The sequence below is a fragment of the Lactuca serriola genome, chromosome 7, assembly GCF_051521515.1.
Source record: "Lactuca serriola cultivar US96UC23 chromosome 7, Lser_US96UC23_V15, whole genome shotgun sequence".
Lineage (NCBI taxonomy): Eukaryota > Viridiplantae > Streptophyta > Magnoliopsida > Asterales > Asteraceae > Lactuca > Lactuca serriola.
Genome location: NC_136414.1, coordinates 9,345,923 through 9,371,492, shown reverse-complemented (window position 1 = coordinate 9,371,492; position 25,570 = coordinate 9,345,923). Strand labels below are relative to the sequence as shown.

General features: G+C 33.2%; 1 protein-coding gene and 2 long non-coding RNA genes across 8 annotated transcripts; 2 read left to right on the top strand and 1 right to left on the bottom strand.

Annotated features, from left to right (window-relative positions):
* Window positions 1-3,558: 3,558 nt before the first annotated feature.
* LOC145062695 (uncharacterized) lies at window positions 3,559-4,331 on the top strand. The gene is made up of 3 exons (XR_013687683.1): window positions 3,559-3,773; window positions 3,918-4,017; window positions 4,108-4,331. It is a non-coding gene; the product is annotated as an uncharacterized LOC145062695 (long non-coding RNA).
* Window positions 4,332-11,454: 7,123 nt separating this feature from the next.
* Window positions 11,455-13,506, top strand: LOC145065010 (uncharacterized). Of its 6 annotated transcripts, none has more exons than XR_013688200.1 (5): window positions 11,455-11,623; window positions 11,753-12,149; window positions 12,281-12,577; window positions 12,684-12,995; window positions 13,151-13,506. It is a non-coding gene; the product is annotated as an uncharacterized LOC145065010 (long non-coding RNA). The 6 variants fall into 6 exon arrangements; XR_013688202.1 differs by having other exon boundaries at window positions 11,753-12,385; window positions 12,482-12,577; XR_013688199.1 differs by having other exon boundaries at window positions 11,753-12,577; window positions 12,684-12,733; window positions 12,838-12,995.
* Window positions 13,507-14,629: 1,123 nt separating this feature from the next.
* On the bottom strand, window positions 14,630-18,669 carry LOC145063723 (protein FAR1-RELATED SEQUENCE 9-like). The gene is made up of 3 exons (XM_079011311.1): window positions 18,586-18,669; window positions 14,739-17,006; window positions 14,630-14,656 (listed from the first exon to the last, which is right to left on the bottom strand). Exons 1-3 carry the CDS (start codon window positions 18,667-18,669, stop codon window positions 14,630-14,632), a joined length of 2,379 nt encoding a protein of 792 aa, XP_078867437.1.
* Between the last annotated feature and the right edge of the window lie 6,901 nt (window positions 18,670-25,570).

The following is a 25,570-nucleotide window of genomic DNA, read 5'->3' as shown; positions in this document are numbered from 1 at the left end:
GATTCACGTTCCTATCATATCTCCTCTCCTACTAGAATAATAGAATTCTACCAAGACATGGAAAAGTACCAAGATACTTGGTCTAAGGGAACACATATTGATCACCAGAACTAGAATATTAGTTCATCGATTTCATTTGCATCTCAGGGTTGACTTTCAAATGTTAAATGATGATTCTTTTGGACAACTAACTTGTTATTGATCTTCTGCAATTTAATGATATTGTACTTCAGTAAAATAAAATTTTGACAAATGAGGATTATATTAATTTAAGATTTTTTTAAACTTTAATAAACGCATACCACAACAAATCTCTCTTACTGTGTATATGCAACCAAGTGAAGTAAGTTGGATATCACAGGACAAAGCCATAAGCATAAATAGGGATGAGCATATGGACCGGGAAACCGACCGGAACCGGTACCAGAACCGGAATCGGAACCCGATGGAACCGGTCGGGCTGGGACCGGACGTTATTTTTGTGGATTTTTGGAACCGGGAACCGGAACCGGAACCGATATAACCGGAACCGTATGATGCTATTTTTCGAGGACCGGTTCCAACATTTGAAGACACGACAAGAACCGGTTAGAACCGGAACCGGTAGAACCGTCGGGCCGGTTCGGTTCTTGATTTTAGCCGAAGCCGGTTCCCGGTTCTGGCCGGTTCGATCCTTTTGCTCATCCCTAAGCATAAACTTGGTTGCTTGAATACACAGGTTTTGTGATTTTTCAAATTGCACGGTTCTTTTTTTTTTTAAATAACAAAAATTTTAAACATGTCCATGATAAGTGAAGGTATGATATAAGAATCTACATTACTTAATAAGCTATATGTAAAAAGACTTGTGTAATTAAAGAAAAGTTTGACCAACCAAAAGCACCTCATTTCAAGCATTGATGGGAGTCTTGAGATATTGCAAAATGAAAAAAATTTGAAATGATTAAAATCAAATTACATCAAGTTATTAGAGAGCAAATTCTTCCGATTCTCTATATCGTGTAACAGAGTGGAAAAAAGGTTTTAAACCCATGCGTTGCGGCGGGTATTTAAGCAATAAATTTTGTTGAAAGTACATTTCTATAAACAGAAAAAACCAATTAACGGTCATTTTAATAATTTCTTTTGAAAATATAATGGAAGTTCATTGCTACAAATGCTAAAGAAGCCATAAACCATAAGTAGGTTTGCTAAAAAACATGAGACAAGGTTATAATTGGTTTTTTGCTTATTAAAGCATTGAACTTTGAAAATAAATTTAGTCCTAGATTTTGTTCAAAATTTGAATATTCAATAGTTTCCTTTTGTATTTTGGTGCATATAGGGACCAAAATCATTACAACAACGAAATATAGGAACCCAAATTGCAACAAAAAATTATTTGGTAGCAAGTATGAAAATGTTAAGTAAAGTCAGTGACCATAAATGTAATTTACTCTACAAATTAAACAAAGCAAAATTATATACACATATGATACTCATGGATACACGGTTGAAGCATTGTACTTTCAAAGTACCATGTTGTAATTTGGCATAGATTTTGAAGTACAATGCTAAAATAAATAAAACAAAAGTATGACCCCAAAATATTCAAACCAACAGAAATACGTTGTTGTATCTTGCATTTAACTTGTTGTTACTCCAATAAATTAGATGCCAAAATATACAAACCAATGAAAGTATAATTTTATAATCGAGACTTCTTCAACTAAAAGCACCAGACCTTCAATATAATGCTAGAAAACCACAGATAATATAAAAACCATACTTTAGTCCCCCAAGTAAAAGTACCTTACTTTTGATCTCATTGCTTGCTTGAGCATTCACATAGCAAGTTCAAAACACTTCTTCAACTTGGATGGTCCTTTTTTTGCCTAAAAAAGAAATAAGTATTCAATATAAACTAATATCAACCTCTGTATTCCAAAAATAAGCAAGCCAGCCTACTTAATTTCCAAAAAGAAAAGCGAATTGGATAGTCCATAATTCCATTTTTTTGTCAAATGTATAGATCAAATTAAGGTGAAGTTAGTAGTCTTTCTATTTATGCTTAAAATTTCAAAATATTAAATTCCCAAAATACCCCCAAATATAGCTGGCTTAGGGGTAATTTTGAAGAATTATAAGCTTCTAAATTAAAGAATAAATATTAAATCACTGAAATTTAGATATATAGTCAAAAAAGCCCGACCTGACCTTTGGGGCCTTTGAGTCTAAAAAGTCACATTCTAATATGATTATAGTTCGTTTTACTAAGCTTGGTCCGTATGTACAACTCTAGTTCAAACTGATCAACATTTATGTATGCCATTTTTTTGAAAACCCTATCTGATTACATCAAAGTATCGTACATTGTCATTTTTTGCATTTAAACTTTTTCTTTTCAATTACATCAAAGTACCTTGCCATGTTCATGTACTTTGAAAGCTCTATCCTATTAAATTAAATATTTTTTTTCAACTTTGACCAAGCACTAATGCCATAATGGGAAAATGATAGTAGAATATTATATTAAGCAAACCAACCAAACATTTTTGCCATTTTAGCATTTTAGCATTTAATCGTTATAGATCCCAGACTATAAGAGCAATGTTGTTTTTTGTATGTGGTTTGAATGCAAGAAATAACAAAGTATTTAGAAAATGGAAAGGCACTTTGATTGGCTCTTGCCATTTGGTACCTTTTGTAATAGCATCATATATAGAAAATGGAAATGTGTGTTTAGTTCTATTTCATCCAAAAACGTCATAAATAAATTAAGGAGTACATATCGATGAAGTGTCTGAGAATAAGCACTAATAACAAAATCAAACATCAAAAATCAAAAGAACCAAATCTAAAGATCGAATTATAACGCTAAAAATGATTATTGGCAGACATTCATAACAAAATCAAACAACAAAAATCAAAAGAAACATCATTCAATAGAATAGAGATCAATATCGAGATAACAACTACGATGAGTATACCTATATATCACTTGCTTTCATGACCAAAAAACAATCTATTTTAACCTGGACCTAAATCAAACCCAAAAAAATCGATTGAAACAATCTATGTTTTCTCTTGATTCCAGTCACCTTCATCAATCGATGCAGATTTTTGATTCGCGTGGTTGAAGCCATATGCAATGGGCGGCGGTGGTTGGAAGAGAGGTGGCGGTGAAGGATGGTTGTAAGTGATGTGACGTCTGAAAGTTAAGAGAAAGAGGTCCCCTTTCAAGCACTTACTACAGTGTAATAACATTTCATCAATGTTAGAATACAAACATCAGATAGATTAAATCAAATCAAATGTAGCACTACGTTCTGTTCTGTTCTGTTTATTTATTATTCATGTTCATAATTTAATGGAATCCAACACTGAATTAGGAGAATTCCTATTATATATAACAAACTAACAAATAAAACACAACCATTCTTTTCCCCTGTTTAAAAGAAAACCATTAGTCTAGGAGTAATTTGACCCAATCAATTCCTACGCAAATGTAATCCGTCCGTGTTTCCGCAAATTACAAGATGGCTTCACTATTTAAAACGTGTATCTCCTATTCCTATCAATCAAAATCAAACACAAAAAGTCAAAAACAATCTCTTCGTTTTCCATTCCACCATGGATCGCTCGACAAAAGTGTTCATCTTGATTTCTTTCTTCTTTTTATCGGTCATCTCAAATTTCAATCTCGTTCATGCTGAAGAATTGTTTGATTGTACTTTTGATCAGGCAGTTATGAAAAGCCAAGACAAATGGATTGTCCAGTTCCTTATACCTCAGTAATTTACTATTCCACATATACTTACTATTTTTACTATATATATATATATATATATATATATATATATATATATATATATATATATATATATATATATATATATATATATATATATAATATGTGTGTATGTGTTTTCTTATAGGTGTGGAGCCGTTAAAGGCCTTAAACCTGAATGGGACAAAGCTTCCGCTAATATGTGCGGAAAGGTCAAGTTTGGTGAAGTGAACTGTCAGAATTGCCCTGTAATATTCCTCGATTTTTTTCCCTTCTATTTTTTAATTTAAACTAATATTAATATTCCATATTGTTACTAATGGATTGCAATTTTTCAGGAATTATGTGGTAAGTATAAGGTACCACATTTCCCATATATTTTACAATTTGGCACAGATAAGACAAAAGAACCTATCCAATACAAAGGAGCATGGAGTGCTGGAGCGCTGGAAGAAGCTGCCCTTAGTATCGCCTAAAAATAAGTTTTGAGTGAGGAATATTGCGTCGGGATACGACTTGTTTTAATTTGTCATAATTGTGAAACAATGACACCTTTGTTTTGTTATGGTGTAACTTTTGTGTAAAGATCTAATAAAGGAAGATTTATATTTTGTTTATTTATATTCCAAATAATCTGACATATTTATAGCATCTCTAATGAATTTAATTTCATGGACTTATCATTACTCATTAAATATTTATAAACATTGGAGCATATAACTGGTTTTGTTACCATTCATCAACCATTTAATATTCTTCAATCACTCATTTATCAATTACGGTATCACATTTTATCTTTCGAATCAATAATATTTTTATTTTAACAAATTAATCAAATTTATAAATAATTATAATGAAAATGAGTATTTTTATAGCTACATAGTTTATAAGAAAAAAATCAATTCCAAATATAATATATGTTTAAAATAAAGGAGGGGGGATTATAAAATGTTTAAAAAATAAGATGATATACTAAACAAGCAATGAAAGTAGGTTGTTTATAACAAGTTCAATTTTGGTGTAACTGCGTTTGGGGTGCGACATAAACAACCAGTACTATAGAAGCACGTTGGTGATGGTGGTTATGGGTACACAGATTTGGAGGAATTTGGAGGACACATATGATTTGACAAAATTTATCAGTGAAGGGGGTGAAATGGTGGAGAGAAAGATGAATTGTGTGTTTCAGTGAGAGGATTGTCTTGAAAAAGGTTTTTTGACAAATTCGATTTGTAACGGTGGCAACTATGATGTAACTACATATAACTTTTATTGATTTAGGTTCTTCTTTTCTAATGACGATCACTAAACACATGCATACACACAGACACAAACGCACACATACACCATATTTTCCATACTTTCTACTTATTCTATCATTTAATACTTCCCTAACATTTTTTGGCTCACTCACTCGGATACAATTCGTTGAGTCTATTTTGGCATATTTATAATCAATTATCAACCCACATCTAATTCTAAAAATGTTTCCTAGCCATTTTCATCGACATTAATAAATTAAAATCTAAATAAAGAATGTTTGACCATCTATTCGGTGGAAAAGAACATTGTTTCTTTAAATATCACCTCGACTGGAGGGAAATATAGTGAAAGTTCTAATTCTCTTGCCTCCAAATTCATAGTTTTGGCCCCCTAAGATTGAAATTTTTTTATTTTTCCTTAAAAACAATATTTCCTCCTTGGCATTACTTAAATAGCCACATAAATTGATACAATTTCATTTACAATAAAACAACATTTCATAGTATGACTTTTTATCAAGAGAGTTATTTATTTCAAATTATATTATTAATATTGTATAATTTATATTATTTTGAATTATATTCTATGTTCTAAATATGATAAATAATTATAGAGACTACCATAACAATAAATATTATCAAAATATTCATCCTCAGAAAATAGTATACCGATGATAGCAACATATTTACAACCACAAATTAACCAATTAAACCCAAAACAATACACATTATCGTAAAATGAGTGATCTCATATTTACGACTACAAATAAACCATTTAAACCCAAAACAATATACATCATTGAAAAAAGAGAGATTTGAGTTCTTGGTTAGGACTTAAACAATCAATCAGATCCAACAAAAGCTTTCTTCCTATTTTGAAACAGTTTCTTAATTTTCATCATATATACATTTTTTATGTTAGCTTGAAGGTATGAGATCAAAAGAAGCAGGCAGTGGGCGGTCAACAAAGGGAAGGGTTTCAATTAGGCGGGTGGAACTTTGATTCGAAGATTATGGTGAAGCCTCTGATTCAGTGAAGTCGATTAAGATGAAGGGGTGTTTCAGATGATGGCTATACGCGAGGGTTTCACGGAAGCAACTTTAAAGGTAGAAATACCATTCTTTAGTATAAGAAGCTTTTGGGGAGAACATGCAGAACACTCTTGACACTTCAAGAGATGAAGAACTTTCTCAATGTGCTTGCATACTCTACAAATTATAGGAATATGTAAATATATTAGCAATGCATTACATTTATTTACCATTAGAATGATTATTTGTGTTTGATATTTTCTATTTTGTGCAATGGATTGTATTTTTTGTGTATAATATTTTATTTTATATTATGAGACATTAAATGTGTGATTTAATTTGAATATTAGTAAATTTAAAAATAATATATGTTTTTAAAATTTTGTCAAAAATCATGATATACAAATGTACGTCGAGAATTTATAAAAAACAAAAAGGTAAATCATTTATGACATACAAATGGTATACCATAAATACATGACACATAAATGGGTGTTATGTTTATTTATGATTGTGGCTTTAATGGCATGCAAAGCATGTTATTAAAGGTGTATTTTCTAGTACCTAAGTGCCTTATCTACCACTATGCGAATGAATGCAAAATTTACACATATGATACTGATGGATACACGGTTAAAGCATTGTACTTTCAAAGTACAATGTTGTAATTTGGCATAAATTTTGAAGTATGCAAACCAACAGAAAGACATTGTTATATCTTATATTTAACTTTTTGTTATCCAATAAATTAGATTCCAAATATACAAACCAATGAAAATATAATGTTATAATCGAGATCTCCTCAACTAAAAGCACCAGACTTTCAATATTATGCTAGAAACCCACAGATAATATAAAAACCATACTTTAGTCCCCCAAATACAAGTACATTACTTTTGATCTTATTGCTTGCTTGAGCATTCACATAGAAAGTTCAAAACACTTCTTCAACTTGGATGGTCCGTTTTTTTCCTAAAAAAGAAATAAGTATTCGATATAAACTAATATCAACCTTTGTGTTCCAAAAATAAGCAAGTCAACCTCCTTAATTTCAAAAAAGAAAAGCGAATCAGATAGTCCATTTTTTGTTAAATGTCTCGCTCAAATAAAGTTGAAACTAGTAGTCCTTCTATTTATGCCTAAAACTTCAAAATGTTAAATTCCCAAAATACCCCCAAGTATAGCTGGCTTCGAGGTAATTTTGAAGCTAATAGAATATGTGATAAGGCCAAAATCAATCCCCTCTCATTGATACTGGTGTGTGTGTGTATACCACCTCATAATATAACATAATTACAAAAAAAAAAAACAGAGTATAATAAATCGCTAGTCTAATATACCCCAGGGGGTCTAAGGTCTAAGGTGGAGGTTCACGGATGCTTAGACGGACCACAAATCGTTAAACAAAACTCGTGGGAGTCCCATCGTGAAGATGTTAGCGAACTGGTATCGGGAGGGCACATGTAACACCCGAATTTGTTCATGTTGTGTTGGTTCAGGCCCTGCTTCACATACCAAAAACAGAGTAAAAAAAGAGAAGATGGGCAATTTTTCTGTGTTTATTCTGATACTTCAATAAATCGATTACAAGGATATTTATATAACATACTTTCAACTAATTATCCTAAAATGACTGCATATACTGCCTACTAACTTTCTATAGCCAAACGTGGTTATTTACTTAGTCATACTCCTAACAAAAGACTGAATTGCCCTGAATAAAATACATGGCTTTGACCTGGTTTGGATTAACACCAACATTCTCCCCCTTAATCCAAATCATTTCTGCCAAACTTCTTTCTTTCTCTCAGTCTCTTTCTCAGGTAAACTGTCGGTCTCGTTTACCTCTTCGGTCTTCGGTCTAGGTGCCACCGGTCTTGAAGCTTCTCATTCGGTCTTGCTTCTTTCTTTCTTCCTTGATCAAAATAGATCGCTCTTGCTGCTTGATTTCTTTCTTGTCTGCTACTTGCTGCTATCTTGCTTTTCTTTCTTGCAACCGACCCTTCCTGCGTCTTAATCACTTGCTGCTTTGACATGCTTGCTTGTTTTGTTCCTCAATAACCGTCTTCTGCTATCTCTGGGATCGAACAACCACAACCGGACTTTCATCTTTCAACACCCTTGTGAGCCATTAACACCAGAACAGAAGCCAGAACACACCACAACCGAGAACCACCCTGGTTTGATCCTCCTTTCTGTGTTTCTTTCTTTCTCCAAAAAGCAACAGCCAACAGGTTGCAGGTCACAATCTTCGTTCTTTCTTATTTCTTCTTTCTTTCTTTGTATCTCTTCTTGCTTACTGATTCTTGCTAAAATAGAACAAGTTTCTGCTGCTGCATCTTTCTCTGATCAACAACCATGATCAACCTTGCTTCTTATCTTCCTCTTGACCTTTCTGTCATAGAATTGGTACTCGGGCTTTCAAAGCTTCTGGGGTTTTCACTTGACTCAACCCCTTCATCATCTTGTTCTTCTACCTCTTCTCTCCCTTCACAATTTTATCTGTTAATCTCACTGGCTTCTTCTTTTCCGTTCTCAACCCTGCAACCAAGGGCTGCTCCTCCTTTCTTGACACCGACTCTCAAACCTGCTTCAACCTGCTTTGATACCAAATGTTGGTTCAGGCCCTGTTTTACACAGCAAAAACAAAGTAAAAAAAGAGAAGATGCAGGGAAATTTTTCTGTGTTTATTCTGATACTTCAATCAATCGATTACAAGGATATTTATATAACATACTTTCAACTAATTATCCTAAAATGACTGCATCTACTGCCTGCTAACTCTCTAGAGCCAAACGTGGCTATTTACTTAGTCATACTCCCAACAAAAGATTGTATGGCCCCTAAATAAAATACATGGCATTGACTTGGTTTGGAATAACACCAACATGTTGCACTTTTTCATGAACAAAATGAATGTCGATTTAAATGTGTTTTGTACGTTGATGTTGAATCGGGTTTTGAGACAGATAAAGGGCACTGACATTGTCACAATAAACCAGTGATGTGCGTTTAGGTGGCATACCAATCTCAAGTAACAGGTTACATAGCCAACAGATTCTAGCTACAACATTAGCGACCCCTCGGTATTCTGCCTCGGTGCTGGAGCGAGAGATAGTTGTTTGGCGTTTAGAAGACCAGGAGACCAAGTTGTCCCTAAATAAACGCAATAGCTAGAAGTGGAGCGCCTAGTGTCTGGGCAACCTGTCCAGTCTGCATTGGTGTGAGACGAGGTTGGTTGGGGAGCTCGTAGACATGTGCAATCCCATGTGAACGGTGCCCTTAACATAATGGATATGGATAATGCGTTTAAGAGCATCCCAATGAGCATTTTTTGGGGCGTACATGTGCATGCACACCTGCTAGACAACATAAGAAATGTCGGTCTTGGTGAAAGTAAGGTATTGAAGAACCCCAACAAGGCTACGATATGTGGAGGGATTATCGATAAGATTGCATGCGTCACTGCTTAGTTTTCCTGCTGCATTAACCGGGGTTTGTACTGGATTCCAGTTCTCCATTTTGGCCCTGGAAATGATATCCGATGCATATTTTTACTGAGAGCGGAACATGCTGGTAACGTCTCACTTGATAGAAATGCCAAGAAAATAGTGCAAGAGCCCGAGGTCTTTCATGGTGAACTCAAATGACAGGCATGAAAATAGTCGGGTGTACAGTGACATAGAAGAGGCAGTGAAGATGATATCGTCCACATAAAGGTGGAGGTATGTTGTGTAAATAAGAGGGAGTGATCTCATGTGCTATGTTGAAAACCAATGGTGGTAACATAGTCAGTGAAGCGTTGGTACCACGCATGCGGTGCTTGTTTTAGAATGTAAAGTGAGCGCTTCAACCTGCAAACATGATTAGGGTGTGTAGAGTCCTGAAACCCAAGAGGTTAGTGCATGAAAACTGTCTCAGAAAGGTGCTCGTGAAGAAATGCGTTCTTTACATCCGGTTGGTTTATGACCCACCGTTTATGTAAAGCAATGCTAAGCACCCGATTTTACTATCGGAATAAAAGTTTTATCGCAGTTAATCCCTACTTGTTGTGACCTGCCATCACAAACCAAACGTGTCTTGTAGCGCTTTAGTGACCCATCAGCTTTAGTTTTGTGCTTAAAAATCCACATGTAGCCAATAATATTCATATTTGGAAGACGAGGTACCAAATCCCAAGTATTATTATCGATAAGAGCGTTAAACTCATGTCCACGTCCCCGACCTCTGCCCCATCCACCTCGACCCCGCCCACGATAAGATCCATCTGAATGGCCCGGACCTGGGGACCGGGGCTGCTGCGACTGAGAATATGGTCCGTTGTCTCGCTGATCAGAGGTGGTTGTGCTGGCGATGTTCGTTGCTAGTGCGGTGATGGAGGCAGTGAGGGCGGTGACGGGTGGGTTATGCAGTGATTCTCTGGTTTCCTCGAGACAAAGTTTAGAGTGGGCGGTGTAGAAGTCGAGTACCGTAGTGGATTGTTGGATAAGTGTGGTGATGTTGTCGTATTAATCCGAGAGACTGAAGATAAGCTGTAGAACAAGTCGCTGATTGTCTACAAGAGCCTCGACATTAGTTAGCTGATTAGAGAGAGATTTTTGACTTCTTGGTAATATGCCACCATGTTAGGAAAGTTGTTAAGCTTGACTTTTGCAAATTTCTGGTGAAGATAGAGAGCACGGGCCGGTTTGCTGTCTATAAAGATGTTTTCAATGGCCTTCAAAACGGCTACAACGGTGGTTCCTGGCGAGAGAATGGTTACGAAGAGATCTTTAGAAATCATCACGTATATCCATTGTAACACAATGACATCCAGACGTGACCCTGTTCATCAGCTTTAAGATTTTTCTCTGGCTGAAGTAGATGAAGCGGGTGGAATAATATGATCAAGGACCTTAAATGCACGACAAGGTATCTTGAAAAGTTTGGCCCAAGATGTGTATTGGATGTCATCCGTATCAAGGAAGATTGGTATGTAATTCTTGATGTTCATGACAGTGATTGTGGGGTGAATGGGGGCTGTCGGGCCTGTCATTAGAGAGTGGTGGAGGTGATCAGAAAAACGAGAAGAGAGGGAGAGGGGCGATTAGGGTTAGCACCAATTAGAAAGGGACGTAATATGTCTATAATAGAATATTTTATTATAGACATAATAGAATATGTGATAAGGCCAAAATCAATCCCCCTCTCATTAATACCGGTATATATATATATATATATATATATATATATATATATATATATATATATATATATATATATATATATATATATATATATATATATATATATATATATATATATATATATATATGGAAAAAGTGAATATACCCATAAGAGTATATAAGGTTAGCCTTAACCCCAAAACTACGTAGTCTTGGATTAAATTTCTCAAAAAAAAAAAAAAAAAAAAAAAAAAAAAAAAACATCGGAAATGAAGTTTATCAAGCCCCCAATCAATTCTTCGTCTTTAGCTCTTCTGTGTTAGCTCGTATCAACCAACAGGTGAGGTGATCGTTGGGGATTTGAGTTAACATCCGATTATTTGATCATCCAACAGGTATTTCGATCCCACACACATGTTTTCGGTTTTTTTTTCTTGGGTTCAAGAGGCACAATCACCCATCGTTCCAATGAGTTCTCTATCTAGCCCTCGGCAAATCAATTGACTAGATACTTACACTTGCAGGTGCATCAGGGTGAATGTGATGATGGTGGACGGCCTAGAAGCTCGAATAGCGATGGGTATGTATATGGGTATTCATAATCCGACTACTCTTCGCTCAGCTCCCTCTTTCATGCGCACGAAGCTCCGAGCCAAACCTAGTGCTACCCTTATTGCTTCTTCTTCTCGGACAGAAGGTCGAACAGTTGGTGGGCTGCTGTTGCAACCAAAGCATGACCTAAACGAAGTAAAGGGAGATGATGATACTGTTAATAATATCATCATCAAGAAGAAGAAAAGGGTGTTCTTTTTGGATGTAAACCCAATCTGTTATGATGGTAGCACCCCGAGTTTACACTCTTTTGCTCACTGGATTTTCCTTTTCTTCTCCGAAGTCAGCCTTACAGACCCTGTTATTGTCGTAAGCACCACCTCTCCCCATTACGTTTCTATGCCGAATTTTAAGCCCAACAGGCCAATTGTTTTATCTCAATGAGAGTTTGGTCGTTTTAGATAACTCAGTGATTTAAGTCAAAATCTTTGGATTTTAAGGTATCTGAAAGACTTTTTGGAAGCAATCTTATCAAATATAGCTCTTTTTTCTGGCAGAGAAGTAGAAGAAGTGCACTGGAATCTTCAGTTGATTGCTAAGCTGTTGTAGTATTTTATCCATATGTTTTAGTTGATTTCAGCAATAGTTTATGCACCCTTATGAATATTGAGCTCATTTCATTATTAATGGAATCTCGCTAGGCTACTGTAGTACTATATCCATTCAACAATCTCGCTAGGCTGCTGTAGTACTATATCCATTCAACAAGTGTGATCCACTCTCTAATTTAAGACTTAGTAAGTATACACTTTCTCTTGTTGATGTGACTCATGAAAAGATTGAGTTGTTGTTCATGAAACTATTTTAAAGAGGGTATTTCTTACAAAAATATCTTGTTTATAGGATGCATTTTGGGTGATGAAGCAGATGGTGTTCCTAGAATTCAACATCTGGTGCCTGGTTTTGGCATGAAAACTGCCTTAAAACTTATAAAGAAAATTGTCCTGCTTCTGCAATACCTGTGGTTTTTAATGCTTTGAAATTATTTGTATTGAAGGGATGTTAACGTTAGGATACAGGAAGAGTGGTTGCATAAGAGACACAAACAGAACGATTCAGAAATTATATCAAGCTTCCTTGATTTATTGGAGGAAACTCGTTGTTCCAAAGCTCACTGGATTCATATCTAGCCCTTGTGAAACTTTCTCTGTGTAGGTATGAACACTTCAAGTTCTCTTTTTTCCTCTGTTTTTATCATCTTATTGAAGCTTCCTTATTTTGGAATGGAATCCTTCCAGTATTAAGTTCAAACCCTTTTCAACCTTCTTCTTCATTTTCCATCCATTAATTTTCAAGAATTTGTTTTTCAGGCTCTTGGAGTCCCTGTTCACCATGATGTATATCAGATTAGAGCATCCCATATACCACCTAGAAAACTAGTTTATTGACCCATCAAGGAATTAAAGCCAAGATAGCCATTAAATGGGGAAAGCCTCATTTCCTTTACTTTCTGTATTAAGTTCAGTTGTTTTTTTTTTTTGTTTTTTTTTTCTGTTGAAGTCAAAAAGAAACTCATGTGTATAGCTAATTGGATTGACCGAAGGGTAAATTGGTCATTTATTCATATTTTAGATAGTTCATTAGTTCAATAAGGAAATACCCCTGTATAGTTTATAGTTTACTTAATTAAATGACCATTTAATCAAAGGTTAAAACGGTTATTACTTGTATTCAGTCTCAACCGAAAGATTTTATGCATAAAACACTTTATCTTAAAGAAGAAAAAGAAACGGGCCCTATGTTTTGACTTCAAGCTCTATAATGTTGAATATGAATAAAATGAAAGATTACTTGTAATAGCTCAATTGAACCTTGTTTTTTTTTTTTTTTTGCTAAAACTATGAAAATATTGTGTTGAATTTGTAGAATATTCGTATTTGATTCTGAATATGGAAAAAGAATTGGGTGATTTTAAAGTCAAAATCTTTAATTTTACCACCTTTCAGTTAAGATAATTCACTCTGAGGTCTTGAGGATTACCATATTTGGGACAAGGGCAAAATCGTCCAACGATGTTAAAAAAACATCAAACTTATGTGTAGATAACACAACACTAACCAAAATGATAGCATACTTTCTTTCTTACCCTGTAATTGCAGATAAGTTTCGTTTTTTCACAAAATACCCTCATAATTTCATTTTTTTCACAAAATACCCTCATAATTTTGTTTTTTTTTTCATAAAATACCATCGTACTTCTGTTTTTTTTTTCACAAAATACCCTCATAATTTCGTGTTTTCACAAAATAACCTTATAATTTTGTTTTTTTTCACAAAATACCATCATACTTCTGTTTTTTTCACAAAATACCCTCATAATTTTGTTTTTCACAAAATACCCTCATAATTTTGTTTTTTTTCACAAAATACCATCGTTCTTCTATTTTTCACAAAATACCCTCATAATTTTGTTTTTTTTTTCATAAAATACCATCATACTTCTGGTTTTTTCACAAAATACCCACATAATTTCGTTTTCTCACAAAATACCCTCATAATTTTGTTTTTTTTTTCATAAAATACTATCGTACTTCTGTTTTTTCACAAAATACCCTCATAATTTCGTTTTTTCACAAAATACCTTCATAATTTTGTTTTTTTCATAAAATACCATGATAAACAATCAACAAATTTCATTCTAAAATATTAGAATTGTTAAAAAGCATCAAAAACTTCTAAATTATCTATACACCGTTTATGTCTAAAACATGAAAAAGGTGAAGTTAACCCAAAAAATGTCATGAAGCATCTAGTTTTTCTTTTGCTCACAGAAACAACACATCTCATCATTATGTTTCTTGCAACGATTCATCCGCCTGATACATGAAAAACATAACAAATTGTTAATGTGATTATTAGAGTTCTCAATCATGAATATTAAATTATTATTATTATTACCTTTCTTTTTAAACAACTAGTAGCATAATGACCTAATCCTTGACAGTAAGAGCATGTTCGTTTTTTGGGGGCTTCTAAAGAAGACTTGATTCTACTTGCAAGTTTAGGACGCCCTTTTGTAGTAGTTGGACCAACAGGATCGCGGACAGATAATTGTGGCATCATATCGATTTGCGAAACTCCCATACAAGAACCTTGAGATGCATTCTCTAAAGACATAGATTTCTTTCGATTTGTTTGATCATCTAAAAGACTTATCAATAGCGTATTGACTTTTTGTATCTCTAAAGGGGAGTCTCTAGCTTGTTCAATTAGTTTTGTAAAATTTGAACGGACACACCATAGTGTGTAGGCACTAACTCCATTTTCAGTATTCATTTCTCCGAGTCCGATACTAGCACTACCTAGTTTGTACCTAGCATTAAGGGTCCGTCGTGGTAAAATATAGTGACTCGGGAGTTCCTTAACATGCTTCTTCTTCATCACATATAGGCTATGTTTACACAAAATCTCATTTGTCTCATACTTCGCACAGGAACATGTGACGTTGACATGATCCAAAGAATGAAAGGTAACAATGCGCCAATATTTTTTATCAACATCCAATTGCCCAACTCGGTATGTGCTTTCCACTGTAGTTTTTCCTATAGTCTCATGAGTCAAATTGGTAATAGCTTCAGTCCATTCTTTTTTGAAAGTATCAAACATCTTTCTAGTATAACATTGACCTGCTTTTGCTTCGATTGGATGCACTGAAGAAAGAACCGGCCTCGAGTTCATAGTCTTGAAGTCTTCATCTTCTTCGGCGGCCCTTCGAGACTCAATTGCTTTGTCGTATTGTACAACAAATTCATTCAACATGGTCCTCGAATTAACAAATCCATCAAAAAATGAATTGATACTCTCACTTCGTCCGGTTGTTGTCATACCAGCAAAGAAAGTATCATTCAAGAAGGGTTTAGCCCAATGTATACGTTGGTTATACATGTCACTAATCCAACAGTTGCTTTCTAGTTCATACTTAGTACGCATAACCTCCCATGTTGCTTCAAATTGTTCAATGGTGTCACTATTTACCCATTGTTTGTGCGTTTCTTGAAAATCACTGTAACGGGAAACATATGATCGAAGGTGTTCAGTTTCATGTTTCATGATATGCCATGAACAAAAACGATGTCGAGTATTCGGAAACACCTTTTTTATTGCATTTCCCATTGCTTTGTCTTGATCAGTAATAATTGTCTGCGGATACTTGCCAAACATACATTTGAGGAAATGTACAAATAACCATTCAAATGTCTCTTCCTTTTCGTTTTCAAGCAATGCTCCACCAAAAAGTATAGACTGTCCATGATGATTCACTCCAGTAAAGGGAGCAAAAGGCATCTTGAATTTGTTAGTCATATAAATGACATCAAACACAACAACATCTCTGAATTTTGTATAGGCATCTCTTGATCTACCATCAGCCCAAAAGATATTTCTAGGATACCCATCATCAGACAAATCCACGACAAAATACTGGTCACTGTCAACTAATGTTTTATCTTGAAAATGTTTTATAAGTCCATAGAACTTCTTTCCTCTATGTTGTTTTCGATGCTCAGATAAGACATCAGCACATTGCTTTGAAGTTACATCAGCTACATTTGAGGTTTTCATTGTGTTAACAGCCTTTTTAATCTGAGAAGGTCTCAACCCTGCTTCACCAAATTGCACCATAAGAGATTTACCTTCTATTGAACGGTGGAAATTGCTATGAGATCGATGCTTCATAACCTTCGTAGGTGTCATGGTCAAGTCGTGATTGTGTATGTCATTAAAGGAGTCCACCAACCATTTCCCATCCTCCTGTCTTGTTATTCGAATCTTTGCTTGACATCCGGTTCTCACATCTCTACGACGTTTTTTCTCATTTTCACTTGAATCATTTTTGTCCATCCGTTTGAAACCTTCTTTGTTGCATACATATATTTTCCGAAAAGGCTCATTTGTTTTAGGATTTTTAATTGTGTCATCTCTACGTATACCAAATCCATGCAAAAATGAATAATCATTATAAAATGTATAGGCATCATCGGGTGTATCAAAAATCTTTCCCAATATCGTTTCATCATTAATATCATCTTCATCAAATTCAATGTTCACACCGATACTGTTTATTTTTTCATGTTCATATGTTGCTTCCATGTAATCATTTGTGTCAATATCTTCGGTTATATATGGTTCTATAGCTTGATTACTTGCTTCGGCTTCACTCATTATCACCTGCAGTAGACAAAGATGCATATTTCCAAATAAAAGATTAACACAAAATTGTTTTATATTGAATATAATGGAAACATTATACATAAAAAAACATAATAACAAGCAATGACAATGTCTAAAAACAACAATGTCACTTTTAAAATCCATGAACAAAAAAGATTCATTAGATAATAAAGAACACTGTAACAATAATCTCGAATATTAAATTCTAAAAAACTTTAATAATCATATCAATGTTAGTTTTAGAAAAACTACTTGGAAGTATTCTTAACCAAAACATGGGATATTTGTAGTTTTTGTAGCATCATACTTTCGTTTAAATCACATAATGGCAGCCAAATTTCAATTTTAAATACAAATGAAAACCGAGAATAAAGAACTACAAAAGTTAAATACATTGGGAAAGTAATACGTTCTCATCAGATGTAATGCTGGTGTAAAAGAGCTCATCCAAAGTTCAAAGAATTCTTCTAAAAAAATCATTCATTAAAATAAATTACAACCGATTCCAATTGAAATAAAAAATCCAAACTTTGAAACTTCACAATTAGTTCATGTTGCTGATATTTAGTAATCATATACACATAACATAGGCCATAAAACACGAGATCAATGACTTACTTGGAAGTGGTCTGGAAGAAAAAACAGGGGATGCTGCGATTTGTAGTTTTTAAAGATCTAATCAAACCCAATTCGTTATGAGTTGTGATTTCTAAGAACTCGCTGAATTGAATTCCAATTTGAATAAACTCGGTAATGGTGAAATTCGAAATTACTAGACTGCTTTTTTTTTAAATGGTTTCTGTGAAGTCGGTTTTTCTTTGAATGGAGATTTTTTTTTTTTTTTGAAATCGATTTCTTTGAATTCGATTTCTCTAATTTTTTTTTGTGATAAGCAGCCAATTATTGTATTGATCAAGGAAGACGTGATTTGCAGCCGATCATCAAGCATATCATGGAAGACGTGTTTTGATGTTATCAGTAGTTGAGTCTAATTAGGAACATAGCAAATAATTTATGGAAATTGTATTTTTTTTTTTTTTGAGAAATTTAATCCAATAATCGAAACTACGTAGTTTTCTGGTTAAGGGTACCTAACCTTATATACCCTTATGGGTATATTCACTTTTCCCTATATATATATATATATATATATATATATATATATATATATATATATATATATATATATAGGCTTAGGTTATTATATTCTAACTAATTATTGTGTGGATATAGGATTGATTGTGGACCAATCATTTTAGTTATTTTAAGAAAGTGATTAATACATAAGATTGAATTAAAGATAATTTAAAAATAACATATAATTTCATAATAAAGGTATTTTAGTCAACTAACATAAATTTAAAAAAGGAAAATTGCAGATTTTATGGAATAACTAATTCTTTTAACTTAAAAATCTGATATTTTTTTGGATAATAATTCTAATAATTCGGTCATTCTAACAGAATGTGATTATGGTTATCTTGAAAAGAAAAACATTTTATTCTAATGTTATCAATACTACTAAAATCATTTATTACTTTTATTCTTAAAGAATACAACTATGAATATAAATTACATTTATTCTGAAATTGTTGATTATCACTAGAACATTCTTGAAGTTGTAGTAAGAATCATCATCTCCTTCTTGTAAGGACTTCATCTTCTACCTAATCGAGAATACACTAGATCTTCTTTCAGAATCCAAAATACGTTATATCTTCTTTTCAAATCAAAAATACACTTATTAGAACTAACGAATTATTTATATACATATAAACACATTCTGATGGAATACATTTATAATAGACATTCGGATAGAATACACTACATACCAACTGACAAAATAATCTGCCACATAACAATAGCAACCAACAATGAAAAAGAAACAAAAAAGAAACCAAAAATAACTAGTGTCTAGTGCATTAGGTATTGATAAGTTTGGAAATCCATCTTCAAATATTTTGTCATTCAATTCTTATCCAGTATGATTATCTAAGTGGTAATAACTAGTTTCTAGTGCTTTATCTAAGTTGAATAATAGGGTTTGATACTAGCAACAACAAAAATTGATCATTAAAAAACCTTACCCAGAAGCAAATACATGATTATCAAGTTAGCATCAACCAAAAATAACCTAACCCAGAAGCAAATACATGATTATCAAGTTAGCATAAACCAAAAATCACACTTTACATAAGAAACTGCAAGCAAAACGATGTTTATAAGATTTGGAGGAGTTGAACCTAAAAAACTACGCGAGTTGATCTGGAATAAGATCACAAATAGATGCAATCAATCTTATTACCTTCCCTTGCATTCCTCTTTAGCTCAATCTATCTCATCTTTCCCTTTCTCTTCTATGTTCAGCCAAACACAAACACCACAGGAGGGAGTTTTCCGAGAAACAGCAGGAGGCATTGTCCTCTCATCCCTTCTTCTTTTTCTATCAATTAAAGCAACAAAACACCCCCTGATAGAACTGTTATGATTTTGACTATTCTGTTACCTCCTTGTTCATCAAGTTTAGTTGAGAAAACCTCCACCAGAGGTGGAGGTTTCTGGCAGTGAAGAGGGTAATGAATCCCTCTCATTTTCCTTACTTCTCATCAATTTCCCAACAAGCCAAACACACCACCTGTTACTAACTTTGTTCAACCCTCTTTCCCGTCAAACAAATAACTCTAAACACCCCCTACAGTTGCTTCTTCCTTTTTCGTGTGGGGTTGCGGAACGGGTCAGAAAAGAAGAAACAAGGAGGAGTCACCAGAGCAACCCCTCGCCTCCACCGTTGTTGACAATAGCCACCACTGATCACCGCGCCGTTGCCCGCTTCTGTTCGTCTTTCCTTTCTGATCAGATGAAGACGATGACTAAGGATCAATAACGTGGCACCGACTTTGGTTACAGAACTGGAGAAGCGAATTGGGATGCAGCTTGAAGAGGCTATAATGGCAGATCTTCTGATTCCTTCTTATCACAGAAGTGAGACTATGTACGATGTCGATCTTGTTCACTTTCGATCGAATCCTATGGGGGGTTTTTCAAAGTGACGTCGGTGGTAATTAAAAGGGGATAAATTAGGTTAAAATCAACTTGCATAATTATAAAAGACTATTTGGGGAATTTGTTTATAAAATTACCTAATTACCTTATTTATTTATTTAATTATTTATTTTATTTTAAAATTTGATTGGTCCACATTTATTCCTCCCTCCACACAATAATTAGTTATAATACTTGAACCTAGCTATATATAGGGTTAGGATCAAATGTGAACTATAAATATTGTATGAATGCATGACCAATTCTTGTCCATTAGATTTAAAAGATTAAAGGGTTAAGATATGAGGGTACACATTGTTAACATGTACAATGTTAACATGTACTTTCATTTACTCTATAATTGCACTTAATTAACTGTAACGGCAAAATTGTAAGAATGGTAAAAATATATATGGAATGTGAGAATTTAATTGGGTATCAATTTAAATTTTATATTTAAATTTCAGTTTACGTACTGCAATAAATTTTTACACAATAGTAAAAAAATATGAAACATATTTCATTATGTTAGAATTAAGTTTTCTTTTTTTAACTACATATAAAATTAGATTTTTTTTCTTCATCATGGGAACAGTTCAGAGTTAATTGTTGTGACTTATTTTGTTGCCATTGTTATGCTTATGAATTACAATCTTTTAACAATTTGCATGGTTGATACTGTTGGATTAGTGTCTAAGTCCATAACTATTTTGGTATGTACTTGACCCGATGGTGCATGATCCTTTTGGGTTGCCTTCACCAAAGCAACTTGATAGGATGAATTATGGAGAGAAAGGATTAAATATGATTTATTAATATATTATGAGAATAATATATTAAAGGAGAAATCATATTGTTTAATTAATATTAGTCAATAATTAATTAGTAATTAGTTTTGTGACTAAAAGAGATTAATTAAAATTAAGGGACTGGAATTGTAATTATAAGATAATTGCAATTTGGGCCATGGATTGCCTTTTATTATAAGGTGGACAAATTCTATGGGGGAAGCCCATATGAAATCGTCCAAGGCCTTATGGAAAGGGCTCTATGGGTTGCTTAGGGCTTAAGCATCCAAATTAGGGTTTCCATGTTAGATAACCCTAATTGCCTCACTATATATAGATCCCTTAAGGACCAAAAACGTGGCTAAGCTTCTTGCTAGGGTTTCACACGAGTTTTGGCAGCCTCCATCCTCTCTCCTCTTCATCCTCTTGCTTATGGTGTTTGTGAACCATTAGAGGAGTGACACTTGTGACTCTAAGCCTTCCAAAGTCAATTCAAGGAGGAATTGGGGTTGTTATTGCTACATAACAATCAAGGTAACATCTTAAACCTAATTATATGTTAATATCGATTTCCATATGCTAGAATTAGGGTTTATAGTCTTGGATAATTTGCATGTACAATAGAGAAACCTAGATCCAAGCATTAGGGTTTGTATGAGCACATAGGATGTTCTTAGGACCAAAACCCATCAGATACAACGTTAAGAATCAATTTTTTTTTAAATAAAGCTACTTATATATCATGAAAATGGTTAAGAGTCAATTTTTTTAGTTAAATCATAATGCTTGACGATAAGAATGATTACGAATGACATTCACGTAAAACATTCTTATAGAATAAGACATTAATTACATGGTCATAACTGACATTCTTAAAGAATGGGTTAACATTCTTGAATAAGAGTTTGAAATTCTCTAAGAATAGACAGTAAATCCAAGTGCATAACCAATATTCTTGAAGAATAATTCAACATTGTTGAAATAATAAAATAATATTCTTGAAGAATAATTCAACATTGTTGAAATAATAAAATAACATTGTCAAAGAATAAGACGGGAAATAAAAAAAGAACCTAAAATTCAAATATAAAAATCTAACATTATCATAAGGATTAAGACAGTTTACAACTACACATCTAACACTCTCATCAGAATGAAAATAACATACAATTACATAAACTTATGGCTTGATCTTTTCACAGGATGAGGTGTTAACTACAACAATGAAGATGACTATAGGTCTTTGTTACTTCCTAGAAGGTGGATAAGAAACCAGATGGTGTGAAGTTCTTCATTGTTCAATAAGAGGAACAAGGTGAGGAGATTGTTTGGTTCCTTTGCTTGAAAACCCATTATCCAGCCTTCACTCTCTTGATTATCATGATACCCTTCATGCACCATTTATCTCTTTGATCATAAACATTCTATGAGAATAAATGTCATAAAATTGTATTCTTTGAGAATAACATTATGTGAGAATAACAAACTTTTATCTCCTGTTCATGAACCCCAAAAAAGTGAAGAATAAAAAGTGTAAATTTAAACAAAAAAAGTCAAAATTCTTAAATTCTAAATGCTTTATTCGTCTCTCACCTAAAAAACAAGCGAAATAATCGATTTGGTAAATCCAATTGTGTAATGAGATAACTAATAAAAACCAAAGTTTTGATTATACAAAACATCTGGGGTTTTTAAATAAAAATATAAAAAATGATGAAATCGGAACTTACATGTTTATATAAAATGAAGGGAAAAGGGAAAAAGTAAATAAAAATTGAATGATACCTCAAGTTCCATCATGGCCACATATTTATGCAAGGGAACTTCATAATTGAGAATAGTTTGCATCAATTTCTCCTCGTATAAAATATATTAAATAAGCGTAATCATGTTGAAACCAAAATATATAAAGAATTCTTATCTAAACTATTAGATTTATCAATACCTAAGTCGTTATGTAGATACTCCACACATGTTTGTACTCGATCCTAACTTTCAATCAAGGTTGTGTACATTGTTTTATACTATTATTCTCTAATAAGGGTCTGATTCATCTATTAAGATTTGATTCTAAAAAATCATATGGGTTGTAATTAAAAATCTTCACACGATGAAAACATAAGATAACTAGATTTAGAATCAAGTTGAGAATGTTTTAGAAAGAATTTATGATAACATCGACATAGAAAGAGGAAGAGAAGCAAAAAAAATGTCTTAAATAGAGAAAGAGAGATAAGAAGATAAACAAAACCTAGAATAGGAACCCACCCCCTTTCTTTTTACCTCCTTCATTGCGTCTTTCTGCCTCTGTCGCAAACAAGGACTAACACCCCTTTTATATTTTTTCCCGATTTGCAGTGGTGTAGATAGAAGATGAAAGGTTGAGATGATGATGATACCAATGGTGGTTTGACAATGGTGTTGTGCAACTCTGGAGACGACAAGTTGAAGGCAGGAGAAGGCATTCTTCATCCTTTCCTTTTTATGTGTGAATTCAATTTTATTAAAAAAACTCTCAAAATTAGGTTGATCATATAGTTAGTGCTTTTGAAATCAAATTCCTTGTTAATCTCAATTACCATAATTATATGATTATCATTTAAAATTAATTGATTGGTTGAGAATGTGTCATACATTCACACAATATTTATAAGTTATATGTGAACCTAACTCTATATATATATATATATATATATATATATATATATATATATATATATATATATATATATATACACACACACACACATATATAAAACAACATTACAGTTGACCACCTTGTAATATAACATATTTACAAAAAACAAACAAACAAACAAACAAACAAAGTATAATAAATCGCTAGTCTAATAGAAGCATTATAAACCTCTAAAAAAAGAATAATATTAAATCATTGAAATTCTAATAAATAGTCCAAAAAGCAAGAACTGGTCTTTGAGGCCTTTGAGTCTAAAACGTCACATTCTATTATGATTATAGTTCGTTTTACTAAGTTTGGTTCGTATGTGCAACTCTAGTTCAAACTTATCCACATTTATGTATACTAGTCATGTACCCGCGCAAAGCCGCGGCGACGAATAGTTTTTTGGCGGTCATTTTGGTGAATAGTTTTCTTGCGACTATAGAGGGGCGGTTAATAGTTTTGTTTCAGCGAATAGTTTCTTTTTTACAACTAATTTCCATTTCGGAAACATGGCATATTAAAGGAACATACATTGTATGATATTTTGGAAAATAGTTTCCTTAAGAGTTGTGTTATGGATTTTTAGTTTTGGTTTAGGGTGTGACTAACATTAGTATTATAGTTGTTAGTGGTGTGATCCTAGGTTAGGAGTTTAATATAGAGATGTTATGGTCGACATTAAGTGACAAAAGTTTTTAGAAAATGATAGTTATGACTTTTTATACATATATTCCCATGACTATTTTTTATCGGTTAGTTTGTAAACATCATATTTCAGTTATCCAGATGAAATGGCTAAAACTAATTGATTTGATCAAATCGAACCACATTCTTAGAAACCGATCCAACTTTCATCCAAACCGGTTTCAGATATAACATGTATACAAATTAGACAATTGTGCACCTCTAGGTAAATACTTATGTTTATATTTTTTTAAAAGTTGGGTAAATGCAGAAAAAATTACTTAATTTCACTTGTATGTAACAACATTTTTTTTCATATAACGTAATATGAACTTGGAAATTGTATGTTGTTAATGAGGTTGTTTATTGATTTTCTTTGTGGATGACCGATCATGATTGATGTATAAACCTCGTCACGGAGAGTCGACAATTTCGAAGCAATTTTTAAGAAAATATATACAAGATTTTGAAGAAAAAATATTCATGTAAAAGATTAGATGAAACAATACCCAAAAAATTTTGGAATTAAAAACTTTACAAAAAGGACATCATAAATCTTTTTTGGAAAGCAAAAAACAATTTTGTTTATGAATTTAAACCAATGTTCTAAATAACGCAGGACGTGATTTTGCGGCAATGTCAAGCCTCAAGCTTTTACGAGCCTTGACGAGCCATGTTGTTTGTAAGGCGTGACTTAAGGCGGCAAGTTTGTATATAATTAATATTTTTATATGTATTTTCAAATATTATTCTATTTTATATACATATATGAGTTAAGGCAGCGTTTTGGTAAAGCTTGACGGCAGACACAAGCCTTGGAGCCATGGTACGCCATGGCGAGCTTTTTAGAACCTTGATTTAAACTCATGATTTTAAATTTTCAATAAATCACACTTGTTAATGTCACACTTAAATCATATTCTATCGACAATTAATTTTGCCGTGTTTTAAAATTGGCCAATCTGAATAAAAAAAAACAAAAACAAAAGCGTGTATCTAACTTTAATCAATACGATCTCAATTTGCAACAACAAGGATACACATGCGGCGTGCGACACGCTAATTTCCTTTTGGCGAATAGTTTTTAGAGATTATGTGGCATATGGAATGGTTGTAGGTAGTGTGTTTAACACACACACACACACAAAAAAAAACGCACACAAAGGATCATACATGCATCACGTTTAAGGAAATCGTCTAGTTCTAGGAAACCGCCAACCCAAAAACCAAACCATACCCGAATAACCAAAACCTGGAAATTTGATTGACGTTTTGTTCAAACGGTTTTTCGGTTTAAACCGAAAAATGCTCACCCACAAGTAACTTTTACAAAACATGAAGCGTTTTTTGGCGAGACTTAAAAG

Bases quoted from the DNA above. Each gene is read 5' to 3' on its own strand.
- LOC145063723 (XM_079011311.1), bottom strand. From the start codon at position 18,669: ATGAAGTCCTTACAAGAAGGAGATGATGATTCTTACTACAACTTCAAG. The intron at 17,007-18,585 runs GTAATTTATATT...TGTCTACTGCAG, and splicing joins TCAACAATTTCAGAATAAAT to GTGATAATGAGTGAAGCCGA. The intron at 14,657-14,738 runs GTAATAATAATA...TTCATGTATCAG, and splicing joins CTAGTTGTTTAAAAAGAAAG to GCGGATGAATCGTTGCAAGA.